Source organism: Maylandia zebra, linkage group LG22, assembly GCF_041146795.1.
Source record: "Maylandia zebra isolate NMK-2024a linkage group LG22, Mzebra_GT3a, whole genome shotgun sequence".
Taxonomy (NCBI): Eukaryota; Metazoa; Chordata; class Actinopteri; order Cichliformes; family Cichlidae; genus Maylandia; species Maylandia zebra.
Genome location: NC_135187.1, coordinates 20,467,260 through 20,494,599, shown reverse-complemented (window position 1 = coordinate 20,494,599; position 27,340 = coordinate 20,467,260). Strand labels below are relative to the sequence as shown.

The 27,340-nt window shown below is 42.3% G+C and overlaps 1 protein-coding gene across 4 annotated transcripts; it reads left to right on the top strand.

Moving 5' to 3' along the window:
* The first annotated feature begins 9,863 nt into the window (after positions 1-9,863).
* On the top strand, positions 9,864-26,674 carry cspg5b (chondroitin sulfate proteoglycan 5b). 4 transcript variants are annotated; one of them, XM_076879223.1, is made up of 7 exons: positions 9,864-10,600; positions 16,201-16,981; positions 18,039-18,227; positions 18,534-18,612; positions 19,004-19,066; positions 22,513-22,677; positions 25,504-26,674. In XM_076879223.1, the coding sequence occupies exons 1-7, from the start codon at positions 10,519-10,521 to the stop codon at positions 26,113-26,115; spliced, it is 1,971 nt and encodes a 656-aa protein (XP_076735338.1). In that variant the 5' UTR covers positions 9,864-10,518; the 3' UTR covers positions 26,116-26,674. The 4 variants fall into 4 exon arrangements, with proteins under 4 accessions (XP_076735338.1, XP_076735337.1, XP_004548024.2 ...); XM_076879222.1 differs by having other exon boundaries at positions 18,534-18,696; XM_004547967.5 differs by lacking the exon at positions 19,004-19,066 and having other exon boundaries at positions 9,865-10,600; positions 18,534-18,696.
* The last annotated feature ends 666 nt before the right edge of the window (positions 26,675-27,340 follow it).

The following is a 27,340-nucleotide window of genomic DNA, read 5'->3' as shown; positions in this document are numbered from 1 at the left end:
AGCTACAGTGTGGCAAAAAAGTATTTAGTCAAATCAAAATCAAATCACTTTTATTGTCACATCACATGTGCAGGTACATTGGTACAGCACATGTGAGTGAAATTCTTGTGTGCGAGCTTCACAAGCAACAGAGTTGTGCAAAATACAATAATGTAAACAAGCAAGATACAAGAATGGCTACATCTGAAACTAATAAATATATGTACAATATATAATAGTATATGCATTTCTGGATGTAGTCAGCCACCGATTGTGCAAGTTCCCCCACTTAAAATGATGACAGAGGTCAGTAATTTGCACCAGAGGTACACTTCAACTGTGAGAGACAGAATGTGAAAACAAAATCCATGAATCCACATGGTAGGATTTGTAAAGAATTTATTCGTAAATTAGGGTGGAAAATAAGTATTTGGTCACCTCAAACAAGGAAAATCTCTGGCTCTCACAGACCTGTAACGTCTTCTGTAAGAAGCTTTTCTGTCCCCCACTCGTTACCTGTATGAATGGCACCTGTTTGAACTCATCATCTATATAAAAGACACCTGTCCACAGCCTCAAACAGTCAAGACTCCAAACTCCGCCATGGCCAAGACCAAAGAGCTTTCGAAGGACACCAGGAAAAGTATTGTAGACCTGCACCAGACTGGGAAGAGTGAATCTACAATAGGCAAGCAGCTTGGTGTGAAAAAATCAACTGTGGGCGCAATCATCAGAAAATGGAAGACATACAAGACCACTGATAATCTCCCTCGATCTGGGGCTCCACGCAAGATCTCATCCCGTGGGGTCAAAATGATCATGAGAACGGTGAGCAAAGATCCCAGAACCACATGGGGGGACCTGGTGAATGACCTGCAGAGAGCTGGGACCAAAGTAACAAAGGTCACCATCAGTAACACACTACAACGGCAGGGAATCAAATCCCGCAGTGCCAGACGTGTTCCGCTGCTGAAGCCAGTGCATGTCCAGGCCCGTCTGAAGTTTGCCAGAGAGCACATGGATGATACAGCAGAGGATTGGGAGAATGTCATGTGGTCAGATGAAACCAAAGTAGAACTTTTTGGTATAAACTCAACTCGTCGCGTTTGGAGGAAGAAGAATACTGAGTTGCATCCCAAGAACACCATACCTACTGTGAAGCATGGGGGTGGAAACATCATGCTATGGGGCTGTTTTTCTGCCAAGGGGACAGGACGACTGATCCGTGTTAAGGACAGAATGAATGGGGCCATGTATCGTGAGATTTTGAGCCAAAACCTCCTTCCATCAGTGAGAACTTTGAAGATGAAACGAGGCTGGGTCTTCCAACATGACAATGATCCAAAACACACCACCCGGGCAACAAAGGAGTGGCTCCGTAAGAAGCATTTGAAAGTCCTGGAGTGGCCTAGCCAGTCTCCAGACCTCAACCCCATAGAAAATCTGTGGCGGGAGTTGAAAGTCCGTGTTGCTCGGCGACAGCCCCAAAACATCACTGCTCTCGAGAAGATCTGCATGGAGGAATGGGCCAAAATACCAGCTACTGTGTGTGCAAACCTGGTAAAGACCTATAGTAAACGTTTGACCTCTGTTATTGCCAACAAAGGTTATGTTACAAAGTATTGAGTTGTATTTTTGTTATTGACTAAATACTTATTTTCCACCCTGATTTACGAATAAATTCTTTACAAATCCTACCATGTGGATTCATGGATTTTTTTTTTTCACATTCTGTCTCTCACAGTTGAAGTGTACCTCTGGTGCAAATTACTGACCTCTGTCATCATTTTAGGTGGGGGAACTTGCACAATCGGTGGCTGACTAAATACTTTTTTGCCCCACTGTACATATGATAGATCACAAAGTTTAATTCAGCTGGTTTCTAGAATCAGTTCAGTTCACTCAACCGGCCCCCACAGGCACCAGATTTCAGTTTAACAGAGCACCTTGTGGATGTGGTGGAACAGGAGACTCACATTATGGATGTGCAGCAAACAAATCTGCAGCAACTGTGTGATGTTGTCATATAAACATGAACCAAAATCCCTGAGGAATGTTTCCAGCCCCTTGTTGAATCTGCCATGAAGAATTTAAGCAGTTCTGAAGGTGAAAGCGGGTCCAACCCAGGCATTAGCAAGGTGTGCCTATTAAAGTGTCCAGTGAATGCATACCCTTTTCAGGAACCCTTAGGTAAATATGTTACATGTTTTTATATGATTGATAATTATGAAAAAGCTGGATCAAATTATGTGTGTATTAATTAAACCTGATCACCTGAATTCTACAGTCCCGTAATCCTGGCAGAGCTTTGAGAGTCAGTGATGGCTGTTCTGTGTTCATGTGTATCATAAAGAAAGTGCACACGTCCTCTTCCAATTAAAGGCATCTGCATGGTAGAAATGATGCAGCCTATAGGAGTTCTCTAACAACACTGCAGTGGCTGCGACCTTTTTTCTCTCTTTGCATTTAGAGAAAATAATTCTCTCGATCAGTGAAACTGCTTTTGCTGTTTCTCTTGCGATGTTTTGTTAGTGCGTAGGAGTCGGATGTTTGCATTCACTTGCCTTGTAATTTGTAATATATGTCAGGTGTATTTGTTCGTTTACTTTTTATATTGTTATGTGGTATACTTGTAATTTCTGCTGCCAGGTCTCTCTTGGAAAAATGAATTTTGTAATCTCAGTGAGGCTTCTATCTGGTTAAATAAAGGATATATCCATCCTCTTCCACTTATCCTATTCAGGGTCGCGGTGGGTCTGGAGCCTATACCAGACCTTAACTTAACCCCACTAACTGTAGGTCTTTGCAATGTGGGAGGAAGCTGGAGTACCTGGAGAGAACCCACACAGACTAAATCTTTTTTTTTACAAAGTAGCAAGAGAAAGAAATTCTATATTCTCATTTTCTCCTTTTTCTTTAAGCAATATTCTTAATGTTAACTGACACGATTGTTGTCCTGTGGCAAAGAGTACGTTCATCATTTCAAGTTAACTGATTGAGTCATGACCCAGTAAAAAAATGTGAGTCAGAGGCTCAGATCAGTGGTGAATTTAATGCTTTAGATTTTCTTGTCATAGATTTTTATTAACAATTTCATGACAATTTTTAAAAAAAAGTGAATTAATTTTAAATTCTATTTTCTGTGTTTTTATAATGCATTATAAACCACATTAAATAGCCTCAGTTTCCTGTTTTTAGCTGACAGCAGCAGCACCCAGTGTGGTTTTCTACTGCTGTAGCTCATCTGCTTCAAGGTGCAACATGTTGCACATTCAGAGTTGCTCTTCTGTATAGCATGGTATGCAACAAGTGGTTATTTGAGCGACCATAGTCTTCGTATCAGCCCAATCCCAGCAGATCAGCAGTTTCTGAAATACTCAGTTCAGTTTCTTTCTCATTTTGATGCTCAGTTTGAACTTCAGGAGATCATCTTGACCATGTCTGCATGCCTAAATGCACTGAGCTGCTGCCATTGGGCGATTAGTTGAAGAGGTCTACATACTAAAGTCACCAGTGAGGGATTATGTGAATTAAATAAATGTTCACTCAAATGTCTAATAAGATAAAATGATTACATGGGGAGATTTTATAACAAGCAAATCACAGGGCCTTTCAGGCAGACGGGAAAGAAAACTACAGTTTAACACCTGCATCAGGTCATCACTCTATAAAATAAGAAAATAACAACTGATCAGCAAGGTATTGGCAGAGGGAGGCTGCCCTTTGACCCCATACGAGGGTCAATGAGAAAAAACAAAAACTAAACTAAATGGTTAAAAATGTGTACAGATGTAGACTCACTCTTCATGCCTTCAGTCACCTCGCAGTAACCAAGGAAGACCAGGGAGGTTATTGCTGTTACGGCCACAGCTTCAAACGTTGGAACTGTCTCACATGCTACTTCCACAGTCATGCCTCCAAAAGTAAGAGCTATAACTGTCCAAAAATGACAACATAAAAAACAACCAAAAGATAATAATAAATTCAGACTTGCAATCCCACAAGGCAGTAAAAACAAAACATTTAAAGATTTAAGACTGTGGCAGCAGGCTATTATCCACACACAGAATAGCTTCATGTCAGTAACAATAGTGACGTAAGTGACTGAACTCTCAGCTGAATTGACTGCATTATTCTGAGAAATGTTTCAGCTGCTTGGTAGATAGCTTTGGTCATGAACTAGTGACAGTTGTAGTTTGCTTACTGCTTATTAGTCTGTAAACATATGACATATCAGGTGTCCTAATTTCATTTTAGGCTACACCTGTGTTATCCCTTTAAACTAGAAACCGAGAGCAAAGTTTCAAAAAGATCGTGTTAACAAAAACCTTTCAAATCTTTCTCATGCCTTTTTTTTTTTAAAATAAAATTTCATTTGAATATTTTATACAGGACAAAAATTCCAATAATAGGGAACAAGTGAACTCCACCAATGAACCCAAACAGGCCACATCAACACAAATGGCAAGCTACTAAAATCAAGATGAGCAACAACACTGCAATGTTGTATAACCGAATCTTCCTAATTAAAAGCCTCAGGATGACCTTGTACATCAGTTTCATATGTAACCCATATAATGCATAGAACCACATACTTTCAAAATCATAAACATTTACACTAAAGCGAACAAATACTTTATGTATTATTAGTAAGTAAGTAAGTAAGTAAGTAAACTTTATTTATTAAGCGCTTTTCGCAGACAGGCAATCACAAAGCGCTGTACACAAATATTAAAATATTAAAATAAACAATAAAATCAATAGACATTATATACAATGTAAAAAATCAAATGTAAATAATGTAAAAAAAATAAAATAAAATATGTAGATCAACAAAAGGCTTGTTTGAACAGAAGAGTTTTTAACTGTTTTTTAAAAGAATCCACAGAGTCAAGCAAACGTAATTGTAGTGGTAAACTGTTCCACAGCCTTGGTGCAACAGACTGAAAGGCTCTGTCCCCTTTTGTCTTCAATCGTGTACGGGGAACAACTAAGAGACTCTGAGTCTGTGAGCGGAGATGACGAGCAGCAGTGTATTTTAAAAGAAGCTTGGATAAGTAATCTGGAGCCTGGCCATTTAGTGCTCTGTATGTTAAAACAAGAATTTTAAAGCGAATTCTAAACTCTATTGGGAGCCAATGTAAAGAATATAAGATGGGAGTGATGTGAACACGCTTGGTAGAGCGAGTTAGTAATCTGGCTGCTGCGTTTTGTATTGTCTGGAGGCGAGAGAGAGATGATTTATCCAAGCTAGTAAACAGGGAATTACAGTAATCTAAGCGTGATGACACAAATGAATGAATGAGTTTTTCCAGTTCAGCTGAGGAAACCATATGTCGCAGTTTAGATATGTTTCTTAAATGATAGAAACAGGAACGAGACAAAGATTTTACATGAGAGTCAAGGCCTAGAGAAGAGTCAAATATTACTCCAAGATTTCGAATATTTGACTTGACAGATGGACAGAAAGAGGCAAGAACCTGACTGATTTTAGAATGTAGCTCAGGAGGAGCTATGATCATGGTCTCGGTCTTGTTAGTATTTAGAACAAGGTAGTTGCTTGAAAGCCAATCAGAAACCTGGGTTAAGCACTGGACTAGGGTGGACAGCCTATCCAGCTGATGAGGCTTAAAGGACATATGGAGCTGAATGTCATCAGCATAAAAATGATAAGACAGGTTGCTAAAAGATTGAATGATACTAGCTAAAGGAAGCATATAAAAAGAAAATAGTAATGGACCTAAAACTGAGCCCTGTGGGACACCACAGGTCAGGGCAGCAGTGTTAGAGGAGAACCTATCAGTCCTAAAAGAGAAGGTCCTGTCTGATAAGTAGGAAGAAAACCAGTCTAGGGCAGAGCCAGATATAGCAGCCAAAACCTTGAGCCTGTTAAGTAGGATTTTGTGGTCGATGGTGTCAAAGGCTGCACTAAGATCAAGCAAAATGATCACAGAACAGTTCCCTGCGTCAGATGCCATTAACAGATCATTATAGACTCTTAAGAGAGCGGTCTCTGTAGAGTGCTGCTTTTGAAAGCCAGACTGAAAAGGGTCAAGAATCTGTAATTTACATAATAGAGACCTGAACTGATTTTCAACAATTTTTTCAAGTAATTTACTGACAAATGGCAATTTTGAAATAGGTCGGTAATTACTAGCAGAGCTAGGATCGAGATTCTGTTTTTTTAACAGAGGAGTTACCTCAGCGTATTAAATTTTGTTCTTTGAATTCTTTTACTAAATCGAGAGAACACCACTCAGTTAGTGAAAATATTTATAATTGGTGTGTGTGTGTGTGTGTGTGTGTGTGTGTGTGTGTGTGTGTGTGTGTGTGTGTGTGTGTGTGTTACTTAGTTCCGCTTTTTCTCCCTGTACTGGTTTCCTGTATTTTATGAATATGCCTCTGCATCTCTGCACTAAACTTCCTGTTTCTCAGTCTGGCTGAGCACTTGGTTTGTGAGTCACAGCTGGCCTTGCTTTATACAGGCCTTTATTATTAAAATACATAAAACAATATAATCAGAAAATAAGCACTAAGAATATATATTCATTCCGTAACAGTATCAAATAGTTTCATAAACAAAAAGATGCTGACTAAAATGATGTCCAATCATCCATCCAGTTCAAAATGGCAAGGCGGCTGTGTGTCATGCATGCACCTATTGGGTCTTTTATGAATTTTTGCCACAGCATGAAAGCTTCCTAAAAAAACGTCATCTGTTAATAATCCAACCAACATACACAATGTTTAAAAATATCAGGTAGACCACATACATGGTGACACAGCCCCAGGCATCCTGCAAATCTCTGTTTTTTTTCTCCTTCTAGGGATATGGTTCAAATCTCTGTGATGTTTGAGTTAACATTTTCTCCTTTCCTGTATAAATTCATGGCATTTGAAAGCATAAAAAGAGTTAATTCAAAAAAAAAAATGCTGTGTATTCAAAGTGCTGGGCCAAAGGCTGGAAATCTTGAAGAGCGGAGGTACAGTACTACAAGAATTTCACCAATGACTCACAGATGCTCTCAGAATCTGTCTGCATGAATTCTTTTACTACTGACATTACTCCAGCTTCCCCGACATAAAGCTGTGTGATGTTTGGCCTCCTGAAATCAGGGCCGCTTCTAAAAGGACAACCGGGCAGAACTGGCACCTGCACTGCATCAGCGGGAAAGAGGCCTGTGTTACTAAGTATGAGCATCAGAAGTGGTTTGTATGTATATTTTTATAGATCTTGATAAATCTATAAGGTTATAGCGGTTGTACACTGTTTATGCCATGATAGAAATCATTTTTCCAATATTATTCAAACTCATCTCTAATAAATTCTTGACAACATTGTTTAAGAAGTCGTTTAAAGCCAATCATTATGCACAGAAACCAGGTCAGTGAGTGCTTTTTTATTTACTACGCCTGTTGTTACCCTTTATTATCTCTTATCCCTTCAAACAATATTCATCACACTGTGACGGTTATGCTGGGCCACAAATTATAAGCTTTGCATACTGAGCTGTAAAATGTGTAGCTTGTTCACCTCATGTTCCTATTCCCCTTACGCTCAGCACGATGCATCAGAAGAACAATTTGTTGGAGCAAAAGGAGGGGCGCTAATGAGTTCCTGGGTATGCGACGTGATTTGATTTGGCATAAGCTGTTTCTCAAGGTAGGAGAAATAAAAAATGAAAAGCAAGCCAAAATGTAAAGTCCAGGACTCCAGCTTAGCAAGAAAGCCACCCAATTAAAGGATGTCGCTGGGCAGCCTTCACTGCCCGTTCGGTGGTATTCATGAGACACGTTTCTGTATCTCTGCATTGTTATTAGTGCATTCAGGTTACAGAGCTGGGATGTTCCAAGCAAAACAAATGAGTGCCTCCTTCCTAGCCCCTGCAGAGTCAGCTGATTTTTGTACAATAAAACAAGTGAGCCTTATACAAATGCACAACGTGTGCAAAGTTCAGGTGGGAACTGTCAGATTTTACTGATTTCGCATTGAATGACTTAGCTGGCTATCCGTGTCAAGGTCAATAAACATTGGAAATGTGGTAAAAGTTAGAGCTTTCTTCTTTTTGTGATACAATTTAATGGATTATGGATGTTACAACCCTCTGAAACCCCTATTCTCTTTGCAGTGGCAGTGCAAGAGTCTGCAGGTGTTACTGGGCTAAACTGACCACACCTGGTGTGGCGTAGATAAATGCATGTCTGAGGCTGACTTTGGAGAGGCACACCAGATTTTTTCATTATGCTCTTGTCGGTACCAACAGTTTTAGCAAATTTATTATGTAATTTAAAATAAAACCTCTTCTTTGTGAAACTTCTTTGAGCCAGATCATAACATGGATGACAAAGGTGTTGGTAATATAATGAAGGTCCCAGTTTTTTTGAATAGATGAGTTTCTATAGGACAAAAACACTGCTTCACTGAAAGGACCACACACTGTTACTTACCAAGCCCAAGGCTTTATGGGTGTGGATGCAATTCAAAAAGCAGTCTTGTCTTCGCCCTGTGTAGACTGGTTGTTGCAGCATCTACAGTGACACGCAGAATATGCACTTGGAGGGTGTTTTGGACATCCTGTTCACCCCTCACTGTTCAGCCCAGGAACAGGATGGAAAAAGCAACGTGGAGCGAACGCAACATGCACGCACAGAGCTTGGCGTCGACTAAGGTGTGTTATTCTTCCATTCTGTTTCTCAGTAAGATCCATCTGTTCACCCTGCACAGTAATACACTCCTTTCCTTTTGGTCCCCAAACAGCTCTCCCTGCAAATATCCAAACAGTCGAATGAATTCAATCACCAAAGAAAGAGGGACAACTGAAAGATGACATGCATGTGCTTGTGTACATTTATTTTGATCTATCTATCTATCTATCTATCTATCTATCTATCTATCTATCTATCTCTGTGTGTGTGTGTGTGTGTGTGTGTGTGTGTGTGTGTGTGTGTGTGTGTGTGTGTGTGTGTGTGTGTGTGTGTGTGTGTTTGCAGGGGCAGTAGTTGGGTGCGGAAGCAATTTTGTTCTGCTCTGTTTGGCAGTGCATCTGTGAACATTTTTCTGTTTCTCGATTTCCACCACCAAAGGTTCACCCCTTTTCGCACACACATCTCTGTCCAGCCCCTGAATCCTCATGTCTCTCTCTTTCTCTGTCATCCTCTTGTGTGGCTGTCCCTCCACCCTGCTAGCACCATCTCATATAAAAAAAATAAATAAATAAAAATAAATAAACAAAAAAAAACTCTACTGTTCTGTTGTCAGGAGTGTAGACTGATTGTGTTTGGACTCTTTAGATTTTAGTGTTTTTTTAGGGTAATTGATAGTGAACAGCAGGAGGGAGCGCACAGTGTTGGCTGGGATCAATTCACTCCTGATTTAATGAGTAATGAGGAAAAGTGTAATTTGTTCACTAGGAACAGAGCATTTGGTCCTAATTATTTCATAATGTATTTGACATAATCCCATTTAGGAGTAGAGCAGATACTCTGCCCTCCGCAGGCCATTTCGTGAGCTGTTGGTGACTGTAGTGCAGACACAGAGATGGGAGAAGGGATTCGTGTGACAGAGCAGTGATTACACTGTTTTAGGAAGCAACTGATTTAGGAAGATAGAGGGGGAAAGCGATACAATTGGGGAGGGATTATGAAAATCATACTTTAGGAGATCCAAAGGGGGTATGTTGGCTTGGTCAGAGTGTGTGTGTGTGTTGGGGGGGGGGGGCTGTTCACCAGCAGCTGCTATTGTCTGGAGTCTATATCTCAATATAACACTAAGAGGATTATCTAAACGCACACTCTTAAAGAAGAGCAAACCTCTCTCCTCTGTCTGTTGGCCAAAGGCATTATGTGCCCAAATAACCCGGTGACATATAAAAACCACACGGGGAGAGAGAGAGAGAGAGAGAGACTCTTGGACCGAAGCTCACACACACATTAGCTGTGGCGTAAACTGGAGCATATTGACTTCCAGTGACAGCAGACGCTGTTTAAATCCCCCACTCACCCCCATTCTGCACGAGCGACAGCAAGCCGAGACTGGACACCGGGAGCATTTGCTCGAGTGATTGTCTGTGCGCGTGCGGCCTGGCACTCTGACACCGAGGCGCACTGTGCGCGCGCGTTCTTCGCCGGTGTAACCAAAAGCTGGGAAAAGGCGTATCAGTTCGACGACCCAGTCTCATTAGAATCTAGTCTGCAGACCCTTCGCTGGTCGCGCGCATTTTACTACTACAACTCCTCGCGGTGACGCTTCAGCTGTCGACGGAGTGGCACGCGCGCAAAAGCTGTGGAGAAGAGGGCACCCGCCCGGGACAATGGAACCGAACCCTAGCCGTTAAACAGTTGACACGCACGCACGCGCGCGCACACACTGCAGCTGAGAGAGAGATCAGGCGTTTGGAAGGATAAAGGCGACATGGCGAAAACAGACAAGCTCTGAAGTTTGGAGGTTCTGCTGTGAGGATTATTGTACAGTCCACGGTCTGACCGGCGAAACGAGGACCAGAGTTTGCATCACTGTATCCAAGGGAATAAGCCCACGTTATGGCGCGCGCTGACAGCCGTTTGGGGACCTGGCAGGTGCTCCTGACCATCTCAATGGTCATCCTCCCTGTGTCTGCTCACGGTAAGTCCGCGGATCTACCGTGTCCCACCCTGTGCGTGCGTGCTGCCTGTAATTATTTCTGTAAGGAAGCACGCGCACGTGCGTGAATCCAAATCACACTTGCTTTGGCATAGATTAGAAATAATGACAAATCCAATTGTCCGTGCATGCGCCATGGAAATGTAGATGCTATTTAAAATGTGGGCACTGTTGGCATTATCCATTATGATTATTAAGCCTTTCCTCGGTAATTCTGTTTTGTGAGGACACATTTTTAATGCATTGATTAGTTTGGCCATTCGCCATTAGAAATGCCCAAATGTCCACATTTTTATAGCACGAACAAAATTGGATTCTCAGTCCAACCAATCACTACATTCTGCAGATAAACCTTATATTTTTTGTCTCTCATCCTATTGGCTGCTATATGTACTGATCACTAGTGACACTTGAACCAGTGGCTGTGGGCAGGGTTCAGCCAGTATCAGGTTCATTAAGCGTGTGAAAGGCGGGTAGGAGAGGGGGGGGGAACCTCCCCCTGCCTGTAATTATGTTAATTCAAAGATGTAAGATCTACTACCCGGCTTTTTTTAAATGAAAAATAATGAGATGTCTGTGGACGATCACAGCGACAGACACATTTTACAGTTCAGCACTGCAGCTGCGACCCGCCGTGCCGGTGCGTTCCCCAGACAAAGGCGGGATTAGGTGCACCGTGGCCGGGCTACAGGAGGCCCATTCATGGTGCTGAAAGGACTGAATTCCTCCAGACATTGAGGAGAAGGAGGGGTGGGGGGCGAGACGACTGGACAGGCCAACCCCGCTCCCCTCTCCTCCTTCTCGTTTACTGTCCATCCCCTGGGATTTGTGGGAACACAAATCTGACACAGACGGTTCCTGCTCTGTGCGTGTGTCTGTCTGTGTATCTGTGTGGCATAGACACGCGCCCGCGTGCTCCCCCCCGAGTGGTGGAAATGTGAAAAATCCTGGAAATATAAAAAATGAGCGCTACTGCTGTCGCTGCCCAGCAACAGGGTGGGTTGTGCACGCAGAGGGTCGTTAGGGTTCACACGAGCACGCGCATCAGCTGTATTCCCCCCCCATGCAGCCTTGTCTCGCGCCCTCAGTGGATAGCGAGGCGTTAACTCTATGTCATACCCAGAGGAACCCACCCGAGGGATTAATAAAGTTCTATCTAATCTAATCTAATCTAATCTACTGACCGGTAAATATATGCCTGGCATCCTGTCCCCCATGTTTAAAGCCCGCAGACCACTTGCCAGGGGATATTTGTTTAATTAAGAGTAGCAGGGGCCTACAGGGGATTCTTATTTCACTGGCTGCCTGGGGAGATGCAAATCTTTTAGATATTTTGCTTTTCACTAAACAGTAACCTGCTCATCACATAAAACGAAGAAACAAGTAAAGTGATTCACTACTGCTTTAGTATTCCTGCAGAGTCCCTTAACATGCAGCACCTGCTGTCATAACGTCATTTTCAGCTCAAATTTAATACGTTCTTTTACTCACGCAGAGAGGTTTGCTTCAGCAGACTAATGTCTTTATAATATACGTTTTTTTTTCATGACTGGGTAATTTGACTTCATTGGTTTTTATTTATTTAGTCTATAAAATGTTCACAAGTTCAGTGCTGCCTTTAGTCAAGGTATTTTTGTCTAACGGTGATGTGGTGGTGAGTTACCATCATAAGATACAAAGTCACACCCCAAAAAAATCTGTCACTTTTACTTGATTTTAATAAATTATCAAATATAAACTGGAGATTATTCTTGCAGTCAGCTGATTGATTAATTGGCTAATCATTTTGAGCTCAAAGCTAGTCAATCCACACACACACAAACATTCCTGCGGGAATAGATTTCTCTTGTTGGCCATGCCGGTAAAACAATGTGGACTGAATCCAGAACCCCAGCGTTCCTCCATGTGAGTATGTGTGTGCTTCTGTGTATCCAGTACATAATGTGAGGTCCATCTGCCCCGTAGCCCCAGAAAGCTCATAATATGTCAGAATACATCAGATCATCAGCATCTCCTTGATTTTCTTTCCTTCGCAGAGATGGGGAGGAGGAAAAAAATCTTGAATGCCCACGGATCAATGGGCGGAGGCTGCAGGTTTTCATCATAAATGAATGTTTGATTGTAAAATAAATCAATAAGGCTCAAGTATTAATACATTCTTACATTTGGATGTTGCAGTTTTGCTCAGTAGGCACCTTTACCTGACTGCTGACTGTGAAAATAATAGCTGTAGTCAGCATCTTTTAGGTTTATATTGGTGGTCAAAGGTGGTTACAATGTACTTGTGTGCAGGGTTCCTTCCCACTGTGCCCTGATGGTAAGGCCGCTGGGAGTCTGCACTCCAACCAATCACAGTGACCTCAGGTAAAACTTGTTACCATGGTGACATGCTCCGTGTGATGCCAGAGGTTAAGAGCCGAGTGGCAGCTAAAGGCACAAATCGCACTGTTTCTAAGACTGCTAAGCAAGCTGGGGCTCGTGCATTCAATTTGATCATCTTGCCCTTGTAATCTCTTCCTGTGCCCCTTTGCTCTTGTAATCTCCACGAAGACTGCCAGCTGCTAACAGGATACGCAGCATCCGCATCTCAACAGAGAACAAATCGGCAGACTGAACCTTTAAATGAAAGCAGAATTCATTGTAATCAGATTTAGCCGGTGGAGCCTGTCTCTCCTCCAAAGTGTGAGGCATTGCAATCCTTGCCACCTGAGTTTTCCCAGAGATGGAGCTGGCATAAAACGCAGAGTGACTGCCTGGCTGATTGATCGAAAAACAAGAGAGAGCACCAACACTAGATTCTCTGTTTCCACTGCAACTCCCTCGCTCCATTCCTCCTTTCAACCTGGCACCTCTTTACATCTCACCATGGCAACTGCACTGTGTGTGTGTGTATGTGTGTGTGAGGTGAATCTCATGGTTCCTCAGCCACCGCTAGTCTCCGTGACTCGAGGCACGTTCAGATGGTTTTTGTATTAGTCCCGAATGAAGTGCCAGACACTGAAAGCAGGGATCTCATTGGACACGTTGATCTCAGGGTGCTGGTGGGAGAGAAGCTGTCCAGCCCAGCCATGTTTGGCCATTTGCAGATGTACGAGCCAGTGGAAAAGTGTGAAGAAGTGGCTTCTTGAAATGTAGTGAACTGTGGGAACACTGCAGCCAGTTCTTTCTTTCTTTCTTTAATGAAAGAAATACTTTGAACCACCATCTACATTAACTTTAGTTGTGTCCAACACATATAAACTTTATATACAGGATCACCAGTAAAATCTCAGGAAAACCACTTAAAAAGTTTTTTTGCTTTACATCCAGAAAAGTGTTTTTTTTAAATTCTGTAAAAGTTATATTTCTACATCATTAATGCTGTTGCACAATCCTCTGATATGCTTCAGGATTCGTTTAGTGCTCTTTTATGTCTGTTTAAAACTTAAAAGCTAAAGCTTTTAGTTTAACTCAGAACAAAAATGATAAACATCAGCTCACCTGTTATTGTTCAGCTGCAGAAAAAATACACATTTATGAACTCTGGGAACAAATTACGGTATCTCGTTTGTTTAATTGCAGTAAAACATATGTGTAAAAACGATATGTTGTGTTTTTTTTAAGTGCTCAAACAGTTCTTGGTCAGGTGTGTTTCCAGCAGCAATCAGCAGCGCCTCCTTGTTATGTGCTAATTTGTGAATTTCACATTTGGGGAATTTTTGCGTTTAGATGTCAGGCTTGATTTCTCTCCCTGTGCCCAAATGAATGCCAAGCTGACAACGTTACAATTTAGTATAAATAATGCTTTAAAAATGTTTCAGTTTAAACAGATATCCTTAAAATTTGGCCCGAGTGTCTTCAGTGTGGGAGGGGTATCATTTGAGTCCTGGCAAGAAAGAAAATCTAAATGTATGAACACAGCATCATATGCCAGACAGGGAGTAGCTGAGCTCACTCAGGCATGTGTGCTCCTCACCCAATCAAAAAGTGAAATTTTTTCAGCCAATGGAAAAATAGCACCGTGCTGTTTCTAATTTCTTAGCAGGAGCCAGGGAATCACTTAGAAAGAAGAAGTAGTACTGGGTAGCCTGCAACCCACCTTCCACACATCCAGTGCCCACCCTATAGTTTCACTGTGTTTTAGAAAGACAGCTCTGAAGTGGACTCCACACACAGTCATACTGCACTCTAAAAATCACTCCAACTTTTATGGAATAAAACAAATTAATCTTGTAATGTCTAAATTAAGTTTTTGTGTAATAACCTTAGTCTAGTCAGACATCATGTACAAAAAACCCCCAACCCCAAACTGAATCTCACAGGCAGGAGGAGATCCCAGCAGCTGGCCTCTAATCTTCAAACTAAAAGCCTGCTTTCCTAACCTCTGAGCTATTACTACACCTACCTTCCTTTTTACCCACTTATTATTCCTAGATGCCCAAAAGTAGGAGGCTGAAACTGCCTTTGATAGTATCCTGTTATTTCCTTATCTTGCTTAAACTATTTGCCAGATTTACTGAGGTGATATAATGCTCACGCTGGCTTAAATCACAGAGACTCTGCGTTTTATAGCTGCACCATTTCACCAAGTGGAAATTTGTCAAGATATCAAGTGCATTTTTTTTGCAGTGTTACCAAATTCTTTTGGAAATACGTGTCTCCGCTTGAATTTAAAAGAGAGTTCTGTGGGTTTTAATTATGTGTGGCTGCCGAGAATGAGCATGCAGTGAGGGGCCAATTAGCAGTCTGCTGCCTGCTGGAAGATTTTAAGACTTTTCTGGTGATATCTTCGCCTTTCTGCCTATGAGTGTGCGTCTTTCTCTGTAGACTGCTAAAAGCAAGAGAAGTTTCCAGCCAGGCGGCTTCTAACCTACAACTCTAACCCCTAATCTAATCCTCACCCGGTCTCGGTCACTAGAGCACATGACTCAGGCGCTAATCCTACATCATGCAGTCTTCAGCTCTTGTTGACATTTCTTTGACAAGTAATCAGTTGGCTTTTCAAAGGGAAAGTGGAGCCAAGTTTTTAGTAACACTTTCACTCACACTGAATAGATTTTGTATTTTTTGGTTTATAATTGAATAATATTTTAAAGCTCAGAGGAGTTAATAGTCAGGGAGATGGTGAATTCTCTTAGAAAACCAGGCTAATACAACTCTAAAGCACCTCTGCACAAGGCTGTGGTGGAGACTGCAGTGGATCTACCAAAGCCATTCACACTTTATCCTTGGGCCTCAGTCTTTATCATACAAAACTAGACTCAGCACCTTCGGACTGGTTAAATCTATCTATAAAAACCTTTGTGTGTACTTTTTGTGAAGAGTAAGACCACAGCAAATAAAAGCCAAAACAATTCAGTTTTCTGTTATTCTTTGGTGTTATGATTTGTAAATATGTCAGGGTTCCTCAGTTTCACACATCAAAGTAGGTTCACCCAATAAAAGGCTTTTAAAGCAGCTGTTTAATGTCTTCTTTGGCTGCTGCGATGGCTTGGGTCTAGAGGCTACAGATTTTAATGGAAAGCATGAACTGCATGCTTCACAGTTTCCAGAGTTAAAAGGCAAAAGTTGAGCTCTTAACCCTTGTTGTGTGTGATTGACAGGGAGGCATTCAATTGGCAAACACCACCATCATCACAACCATTCATCTGTCAACAAGGAGGCCTTGAACACCAGGATGGTGCTAAGTGATGACTCAGCAGAGAGAGACCATCTGATTGGAGCAGGCCTTGTGTTTGGTGCCAAACTCCCACTCAGCTCCGCCAAACACCACCACTCACATAAACGTGTCCACTTGGATTTTGTAGAGGAGGACCCACCTGTGGCGGAGGAGCTAACCGCAGGAGGTGGGGGTCCAGATCAGCCCGGGAACCCCTTATCCGATGACGTCATCACCGTGGAGTTTCACAGTCCTGCCCCCGACGTCGTGCCCTCCGATGCTGCTCTGGGATGGGCGAAAGCCCCCAAGCCCCAAAAGCAGAAGGCAGGCGACCCTACATCATGGACCCTTTCTGATTTTTACGACTATCTATCCCCCGATGATGACGACCCCTCGGCAGTCGATACAACCCCAGAACCCGAACCCTCCCCGTCACCTCCAGCAGAAATGGAGGATGAGAATCCGCTCCTGGCTGGTTCTCCTGCTGTTCCCGACAAGGTCAAGCCTAACGTGGACAGCAGGCCACCCTTACCAGCTCCTCCCATGTCAGGGCAAGACCAGGATGAGGGGCTAGGCTTAGGAGGTGCCATGGGGGAGGGTGGCTGCAGGCTGGGCTTTGTGCAGTCTGGGCCCGGGGTGTGTGTATCTCAGTGTGACGTCAAACCCAATTTCTGCTTCAATCAAGGGGTGTGCACCGTAGTGCCAGGAATGGGAGCCTTCTGCAGGTGAGAGCTATGCAAACACAGGATCATACAGTCTTCCTTTTTCCATCATGCATAGTAATTTAAAGGCAGGATGTGACTTTTTGGTGAGTAACTGGCATTTGTGTGTGCACATTATGTGCAAGGCAGCAGGGGTGCCCGAGAGGGTCGTTGGGTGCTAAAATATTCCCCTTTTTAATTTGTCTTCTTGGGATAATTTCCAATATGCTTGTTCTCCCACACAATTGAAAAGATGTAGCATGAACACTGGAAACACAGACACACACACGCACGCACAAACACAGAAACAGAAGGCTGGCCTGATGTGTCACAAGGGTTTGTCAAGATCACAGCAGGGTCCCCAAGAGATAATCTCAGTTTTGGGTTTTGGAGGCAGGGCGTAAAAGAGGGTGTGTGTGTTGTTAGGCTGCTGGCAGCTGACAGAGACACACAGCATGCACAAATAGAAAGTACGAGAAAGATGACAATACACTGAGGTCACACAAACTCGCGCGCTCGCACACTGCTCATGCAAATGCACAACCATTCATTCACGCCTTGATGGCACCATCTGCCCTCTCCTGCAGCCTCTCTGTAAGCCTGGAGGCAAACTGTTGCTTATCTTATCATACCTGCTGAGTAATATGCACACACACACACACACACACATGCATATGGACACACACACTTACATATGCTCAAACAGCAGTGAAAAAGTTGTAAGTAGTTTGACAGAAAAAGATCAGGAATATGGAAAACGCACGCACGCACGCACGCACGCACGCACGCACGCACGCACACACACACACACACACACACACACACACACACGTGTTCTGATCCTTTGATCTCATTAAGGGGCTAGGCTGCAGGCCAAATCCCTGCTTTGCTGGAAAGACCTCAGGACAGCATGTCAATAGCTCTGAGTACAAGTTTACACTTACACATTGTAGGCATAATTCTGGCACACAGGCACACACCTTCCTGGGCATCTGGCTTTTTTATTTTGAGGATAGAAAGAAAGACAGAAAGTTAATAATAATAAATTAATATGGTCTCTTTATATTCCTTCTTAATCCAGGTGCAATGTGCAGGACTACGTGTGGAACAAAGGTGCGCGTTGCAACTGGGCCGTCACCGAGTTCCAGGTGCTGTGCGTGGTGGTGGGCGTGTCCTCCGTGGTCCTCCTGCTGCTTTTTATGATCATCGTATTCTTTGCCAAGAGGCTGCACCACCTCAAGAACGAGAACAAGCGCCTTCGCAAACGCAGGTGTGTGCGTTTGACCGGGAAGTGAGAAAATATTTTTGAAAAGAGAGCTGTGACTCACAGTTTGGTCGGTGCAAAGCGAGGTGACAACCTTATTACAAGCACATGGCAGTCAAAGCAGAGCACATGTGAAAGGAAGTCTATAGTCAGTCTGCTAAATTATTTGGTTTTCACAGAAGTGACATGTGTTTTGTGCGAGCTGGTATACGTAGTGGAGAAAAAATGCAGCTCTTAAAGATATGAATGCAAAAAACAACCATATTACTCCAAATATTTACCACACAAATCTCTCTCTCTGCCATCCTGCAGTAAGTACCGCCCACAGAGCAGCGAGCCACAGACGGACGGCCTCTCAGTTTCCACAACAGCTGACGGCTCACAGCCAAACGTAAGGAAACTGTGTGACACCCCTCCGCCCGCTCCCCAAGCTCATACTCACAACCTGGCGTACTATGACAACATTATCTGTCAGGTATGCCCAGCTCTCCTCATGTTTGGCCCCTTTCCCCCCTTTTTCTTAGGTTTTATTTCATTTTTCTATATATTTTTCCCCCTTCCCACCTCATTGTGTTCTCTCCTGTGTTGTCTCCCTGCCAGCTTCGCTTGATGATTCAGTCTACTGTATGTTTCTGCTGCACTGTTCTTGTTATTAAACTGCCATCTGAAGTTTGCAGGCACACCAAAACACACCATAATGTTGTCCTGTTATATCAAGACATAGATGAAAATGTAGCGTATGTCTGTGTTTAATGTTTTTCACCCTGACCAATTCCCCTCAGAGGCCATCAACAGCCAGCTTTACCTGGGACTATAAACCCAGAAATTCTTATAATCAGCTCCAGGTAAGCACAAAGGAGATGCCCACATTGCCTACATTAGTCTTCCTCCCTGGCTTTGCTTTAAAGTCCCCAACTGTGAAACTGCTAGAAACTTACAGTATTGTGCAAAAATCTCGAACCACCCATTACTCCTTTATATTTTGTTTCAAGTAGCCAGACATTCCCATGTGTTTTAAAGTTTTCTTGAACAATAGTTCCTCAGGCTTTGTGAGGGTCATTCAGAGTTTTTCCATTTGGCTGCGTTTTCACCCATTTTCAGTCCAGTCCTTGGATCAGACCATTTTCAGAGGCATTCAAGTGTAAAAAAGACACCTGATTCAACACATAGACAATTAGCAAAGAACCAGTTTTAAATTGTATCTGTATGAGCACTTTGTTACTAGCAGCCTGTCACAAAACCCATCATGTTGGATCAATTGCATTTTTTGGGGGGTTCAAACCTTCATCAGCATGTACAGAGTAGGTCAGGAGAGAGGTACAACAATGTCTACAGCCATCTGTAAATCATGGTGGAGGCTCCGTCAGGGGTTGCATATTAATTTCAGCCAGTGGTGTTGGAATTGTTGTCAAAACTGATGAAATTCCAAACACAGAATTCATCATGCAAAACCATCTGGAAAGCATTAGATAGGCAACAGCTTCATTTTTTTTTTTTTACCATGACAATGACCACACTTCCAATGCAGTAAATGCCTGAAATAGACAAACACACGGTGAAGAACTATCAGTCATGGATTGGCCTCCCTAAATAACTCTCTTCCAAAGAAAAGCTTTGAATGTCCTTCAAGAAACCTAGAGAACTATTTCTGAAGATTAGTTAAAGAAATTACAAGAACGCTTGACTAAAAGAGTTCAGGCTGTGTTGAACAATAAAGGTGGATTAAAGGTAGAATTATACAAACTCCTTTTTTTGCCTTATATGCATGAATACTTGCACATTTTAATAAATCGCCACATCTATTTCTCATTATCTCAGCAAAATATCAAGAAAAGAGATGCGGCTCAAGACTTTTGCACAGTACTGTAAATCTTTTGCACTTTATACGCTGCAAGCTGTCACTTCCACGACCTCTTCCCGCACCTGATCTCGTATCAGCTGAATTCCATGTAGCTGTAATGATTAATCACACCCTGCCAGGCGTCCTGCAGCCAGTTGTTCAGATATGTAGGCATCGCTGTGTGGAGAAACAGCGAGTTCATACATTTGCTGCCTCTCCTACCTGCGCCTCTGCAGCTTCCTGAGAAGCTCGCTGAGGAAATTGAGCCACCATTTTGTCTCAGCTGCTTGCTCTTCATGCAGCTCAAACAGCCATTTTGGGTCCCCCTGCAGCAGGTTTCCTCTTTTCTCCCCAGTACCCCTCCACAGGTTGTGCATTCTGTAGCATGCAGTAATGCATTCATTTCTGTCCACAATTCTTTTGTGTGTGTGTGTGTGTGTGTGCGTGTGTGTTGTGGGGGTGTTGTGTTTGCAGGAAGATGTGTTTGTTCCCCTGTTTACATCCATCAATCGCCTGCTGGGTTACTAAGGCAATAGAGAAGGTTACTGATGCATGAGTAAATTCATACTTAAAATTCAGTGTGGATTCTTGTGAATAAAGACGGATATAATAGGAGAATAACTTAAACGGCGTAGGGGGTGTAGGAGATCAACAGCAACAGCACGACTTTAAATTTTCGGAACCTGTTTTGATGTGAAAGGGCGTTCGGCGAATTGCGTACAACAGTAGCCAGTGAAACTGATCGATTGTGCCCTACTTACCGCCTGATGTGACTTTGACCTTCAGATGTTAGTGAAAAGCCAATCAATGGATAGCTTGAACAATTACGAGCCTGACACACGGACACGAAACACAATGGATTTGCATCTTACAAAAACAAGTCTCTGGGACTGACTTCACATTTGATCTGCAGAAATGAATTCTGATTCTCAGTCCATTAGCGACACTTAGCTGAACTACCTGAAGTGATCAAATTAGGATTTTTTTTTTTAAAAATAAGCTGCTGCTCTGAGAGCGGTGCTGGCATTTCAGTGTAGTGATTATAGCTACTTTTCGGTATCTTCCGGATCCTCTAAATGTCGGGTCGGGGGGTTAAAAAGCCCCTGCAGGTACATGTCCTGTATTGCAATTTCTTTTAAATGTCATAGGTCCAACAGGTTTTTTTTTTTTATGCTGCGGTATGATTAGCTGATTAGATAAAGGCCTGGATGTGAAGGTGGTGGTGGTGGTGGTTTTTCCGTGACTTTCAAGAATGATTATCTTGAGCAAGCAAGAGGGGAAGGGTTTTCTGGAAGGGTTTTTTGTGTGTTTTTTGTTTTAACCAGTTATAAATGTCATCTTTAAGTTCAGTTAGGCCAGTTACTCTGCGATGTCTGTCTCTCCTAGTCTGGCAGTGTATTTCTGCCAGTTCAGATTAAGTTGTCTCTGCAAAATCGTAATGCACAGCGATGCGCCACTATATTAGATCTTTCCCCAGCACACACTAAGCAGTTTTTCCCTGTTAAATGACTGCCTGAGCAAGTGATTGCACACTCTTGCAAACAACAGTACAGTAAAAGTTCAGTTCTGTAATTAAAGGTGCAATCTTACACAAAATAGACCCCCCTGAGGATGATTATTAGACCTCAACATAACTTTACCTTCGCCAGGGGAAAAAGTGTACACATATCTATATTCCCAAGCAGTAAAAGATGCATATCTGCACAGCTAAGAGAGTAAAAAGAGTAATTTAAAAAGGAAATCTCACTATTATTATTTTACAAGAATTCTGTTTAGCTGGATTTACTGACCAAAATAGTTTTTTAAAAAATGTACTTGAGTGTGTTTGTGATTTTTCAACAAAATACTGTGCACTCAAAAAAATGTATCTACATAAGACAAGTATTTCACAAGCAAATGACTCAGATAAACTTAAACAGTTTCTTAGGAGCTACCTAAAAGAGTTGTATGGAACCACTTGACATAACTTTTTTAAAAGCAAATCTTCCAAAATTGTTCAAATGTTTCACCAAATTCCCCCCAAAATAAAAAGAACTTGTAGATTTTTAAGGTTCCACTAATTACTTGATGATTTAAGTTAGATAAAACACATTTACTACATTCTGGTAAGTCTCTCTGTGCATGTCTTGCATATTAGCTGCACACTGGTGTAAAGGTTTTCTCTTACAGCAAAGAAAAAGTCTGGTTTGGAAGTTTCCAGAGGCTTTTGTTCTCACCTTGCATGCTGGATTGTCCTCCCACAGTCCAAATACATGTGCGTCAGGTTAATTGGGGATTTTAAGGTGCCTGTAGGTGCAGATGTGAGATGGATAAAGCTTTGAGTTGTAAGTTGTAAGACTGGCACCATGGAAGTGTTGTTGTATTTCCCAGAATAGTTTTGTACCTCGTCATTAAAATTTCGTTTTCTCTGCATATGAAGCATCTGTGAAGCGTAACCAACTTTCTCTGCAGGATGAGCCGCAGAAGCAGGAGAACCAAGCCAAGTCCCCGCAGCCCAAGGAGGAGGGGTCTATGAACATCCTCAACTCTCACTCCCCAAAGCACGAGAACAACCGCCCGGCCTCCGCCGTCCACGACCACGGCCTCACTCCTAACAACACGGAGGAAAAAGCCGAGGTAAACATGCTCCAGAACAACCTGGTATAAAGCTTCACCTTCTGTTAAAGTGTGCACACACACTCACACACACACACACAAACGACATAGCGCCGAGGCTAACATCGTTTACACCATGCAAAGTGCATACTGTGCATTTCTAGCAGTCTGATGAGACCTAATGTAAAAAGTAAGCACAACATGAATTAAAGATACAACTTGAAAAGCACAATAGTCTTGTTTACAAGGCTACCATGCCAACACTGATCACATAGTGGTGCCGCCTCCTCCTTCCTTTCATATCCGCCCCTTATGCTGGACTAAAACCTCTGGCTTGGACCAACTATTGACTGACTTTCCTTTCTGCTGATGCCCTGCCTTGGTCTTTGGCCAATGAAATCCTTTGCTGTCTTTTCTCACATTTCCCCAGCCCCTCCTTCCCCTTACCTCTGCTTGCCCCGCCTTACTGTCGCTCTCTGCCCGCATGCATTGGTGTTATCAATGAAAAGTGTCTGAAAACATAATATTTGCAACAAAAAATAAAATAAAAAGAAGTACGTGGAAATTAAGTGGATCTGTATTTGCGAAATATTAATGTTTGCTAATAAGTGGATATGTCTAGATTACATGAGGTCAAAGTAACTGCTCGGAGTTGATATACTATATACAATAGATATATTACACACGCTGTGTCTTGATTTTCAGTGTGATTTATAATGCTTTAATGTACCTTGCTATTCTTTTGTACTTTTTTTGGTATACATGGAGGATTGCAGTTCACGGTTGTTGGAATAAATCTTTTTAATTTACCCAGCTTGTCCCCGTGTGTTGTTGTGAGCTTTCCTCCAGACTGTATCTCTCTGTCCAGCTCTTTCTTTTTCTTCTCTTTCTTTCTTTCTTTCTCTGCATGTCTGCCTATGATGAAGCTAACTACTGCCCAGCTGCTCTCCCGCTAATAATAACTGAATGCTCGGCTGACCCTGCTTTTGTGCTACAGTAGGCTCCTCACAGATTGCACCGTCTGCACACACAATAGTGATTGCCCATTCAGAACCATGGACAGCTCCCTCAAATGAATAGAAACCGCAATAAAAGGTTCAAATGAAACATGTTTTGTTCAATATGAAGAAATTTAACGCAGGCTTTTTAACCAGACTGGCAGAGGGAAACAGGATTTCTGAGTTTTCTTTTGTTTTTTTAATTTTTGATGTAGTATGCTCCTTTATCTGTACTTTCCATGTATTAAGAAGTACACATGTTCCTGTTTGAATACCCCCCAAATTCCAACTTCCACTCTGTACTTACACTGATGAGAATGTAATTCGCCATAGTTATTTTTATTCATCTACGCTAAACACCTCTTCTGACAGCAGTGTTTTTAAGTATCATATACACTCACCTGACAGTTTTTTAGGTACACCTTGCTAGTGCCAGGTTGGAGCCCCTGCTTTAATTCTTCGTCGTATAGATTCAACGAGGTGCTGAAACATTTCTCAGAGATTTTGGTCCATATTGAAATGACAGCATCCCTAAGGTGCTCTGTTGTATTCAGATCTGGTGACTGTGGCAACTATTTGCGAACTCATGTCATGTTCAAGAAACCAGTTAGAGATGATTGAGCTTTGTGACATGGTGTGTTACACTTCAGGATAACAAGGATGGACATGGTCAGCAACCAAAAGTAAATCTCCCACACTGTTACAGCACCACCACCAGCCTCAGCTATTGATTCAAGGCAGGATAGAGCAATGCTTTCATGTTGATTACACAAAATTTTGACCCTCTAATCTGAATGTCGCACCAGAAAGACTCATCAGACCAGACAACGCTGGTCTAATCTTCTGTTGTCCAATAATGGTGAGCTCTTTGAATTGTAGCTTCAGTATCCTGTTCTTAGGTGACAGGAGTGGCACCCAGTGTGGTCTTCTGCTGACCCACCTGCTTCAAGCTTTAACATAAAGTTCAGAGATAATGGGTGGTAACGGGTGGTTATTTGAATTACTTTTATCTTCATGTAAGTTCAAAGCGGTGTCGCAATTCTCCTCCAACATCCGAGAACATCAACAAGGATGGTTGTATGTGAAAATCCCAGCAAATCATCAGTTTGTAAAAGAGTCAGACCAGTTCACCAACAAACAATGCCACATTCAAAGTCACTTAAACTTCTGTTCATCCCCATTCTGATGCTCTGTTTGAAACTCAGCAGACCTTGTCTTCATGCATAAATGCACTGAGCTGCTGCAGTGTACCTGTATAAAGTGGCCAGTGAGTATATATGTCATCATTATGAAAAAGAATATTGATATTCAGAACAGTTTAAAATAAATTCTCAACATTTATAGCCACTTAGTCCCAAATTTTATTACAGTTTAAGCTATAATCATTATATTTCTATTATGTATCTAATGGAAATTATTACCTAACTGTGCAGTTTCCCTTAACTCCACGAAGCTCAAAGCGTCTCTCAGCTCGCTGCTTAGCTAGCTAGTCTGTAACTCTTTGGAGCTACTGCCTCTTACATCCTTCTTCAGCAAACAGACACTGATCTTATTCTGGAGTTATCGAGAACAAGAGCCACAGGAGTTTGAGAGTGAATATTAATTGAATGTTGCTCTGTAGTTGCCGGACATGTAAATCAGCACAGTATTTGTTATTTGGTATTTCTCATCATTTTCCCCCAAAAGCTAATTACACCAAGAATCTAAAAATCAATACTGTAGCTTTCAGCTATCCCAGGGGCCCACTGTCACCCCTGTGCTTGTCAATGTAATTTGATTTCATGTTTTTGCCTTCATGACTCTTCCTGCATTGTTGCAATCTTCTCCACTTACCATATTTCAACATCAGGATGGAGTGACTATTGGCCTGGAAGTGCTTCTCCCCAAAGAGGCCAAGCTTCACCCAGAGAACAACCCGCCCCTTCAGTATGATGTCTTCCTCTACAAGATTGCCAACAATGGAGACCCTGCCTCTCCCAGCCAAGGCCTCACCTCTCACTCATCCAGTTCTTACCCCACCACTCATCCCATTCCCAGATCACCCAATACACCTAAGACATCCAAGGTTCCTAAGTCAAACAAATCCCCCAAACAGACCAAGGAACCGCTGAGAGGGAGGCACTCTTCACCTGGCCGGCACCGCTCACCCGGTCGCCATCCATCACCAAGTCGCCACTCAGCTCCCAGGTGTTATTCTTCCCCTATCTGCCGTATGTCTTCCCACCACTCTCCCTCTCATTTCCGGTGCATGCCCACCTGCTCACCCACTCCCCCTCAGCTACGCAGGCCCAGAGGTCGGTCTCAGGATCCGGAAGCTGAGGCCTCAGAGACTGGGCGAGAGTACTATGGAGGACACATCCGCCCATTCCCATCATCACCACATCTTACCCAGCCTCCTCCATCACCATCCAGGGGGAAGTACTGCCCGGTCAGTACCCGATCCCTGCCACCACTCTCCTGACCAGGCCTTTACTCAGTCCAGCCCTTTAAACGCACAAACATCTGTCATGATTTACTCTGTCCAGTGATCTGTGTCCATCATGTCTCTAACTTTTTTTTTTAAATTAGCTATTTATAGTTTTTTCATCCACCTGTCCATCTTTGCACCCTGTTTCCCCACTTTTATACCCTTAGGATAAGGAAGGCACCTAAACCTGTTCTAGGAAACTAAATAACTGGGACAACCCTGCACAGACCACATTCACTGAAATTGAAACATGGATGGACCAAAAATACACCAATAAATCACTGCATGGTTGCTGCAGCTGCATATTCACACCTCTCTGTAAAAAAAAAAGGCCCAACATCTCAAGGCTCAGGTTTCTGCTCACAGAATAAACTCTTATATGTGAACAACACTATCTTAGCATGGTGCCAACATCAGCGACAGCTGACGATATTGTCAATAAAAGGTTTCATAGCCTTAGTATTAGTGTTATCAGCGGTTTATACAAATCTTTTGCTATTCGATGTGTATTTTTTCATGTTTTCATAGGTGTTTTGAGTGTCTTTTTCAGTGTTTCTAATCCTTAATAAATAGGATACAACAAATCATGCAGTACTGTTTTCTGAAGATGGAGAAACTTTCTGTGTGGTGGCTGTTCATGAAATATGAGGTACTCTGCTGCCCCCTTGTGGACAATGCAAACATTGCAACGAATGGTCTTTGGGAGTGGTTAGATAGATCCTTATACTGAGACACTGCCACATGTTTTACATAAACAACAAAAATAAAATAAAAATAAAACGAGGTTATTCAAAGAGTAAGACCGATATTGTGCATTATAATAGTGCAGTTTGCATTATTAAATAATATGCACATTATAAATGTGAGAAAAAGCTCTAAGAAGGTATAATACAGAAATATTTGTTTGAGAATTAAAATGATCCTGTCAGGGAAATCTCATGTTTTTGAATGAACCCCAGAAAAATTACAATTTCTTTGATGTATAAAAATATTTCAAATTATTTGAAATTGTTTGAAATATTCAAAATATTACTTTTTAAACATTATTTTAAATGAAACCGGGGTGAGAGAGGATATATAGTTCTCTGAAGTGGTGTGTTGGTGTCCATGCTCATAAAGAGAGCATATAACTGGAAATTTATATGACACCAGTTAAGCTTCCTGATATTTAAGGTGCTGCATGAGTAGAAAGTTAGTAGATAGTTTGCAAACCAGTACA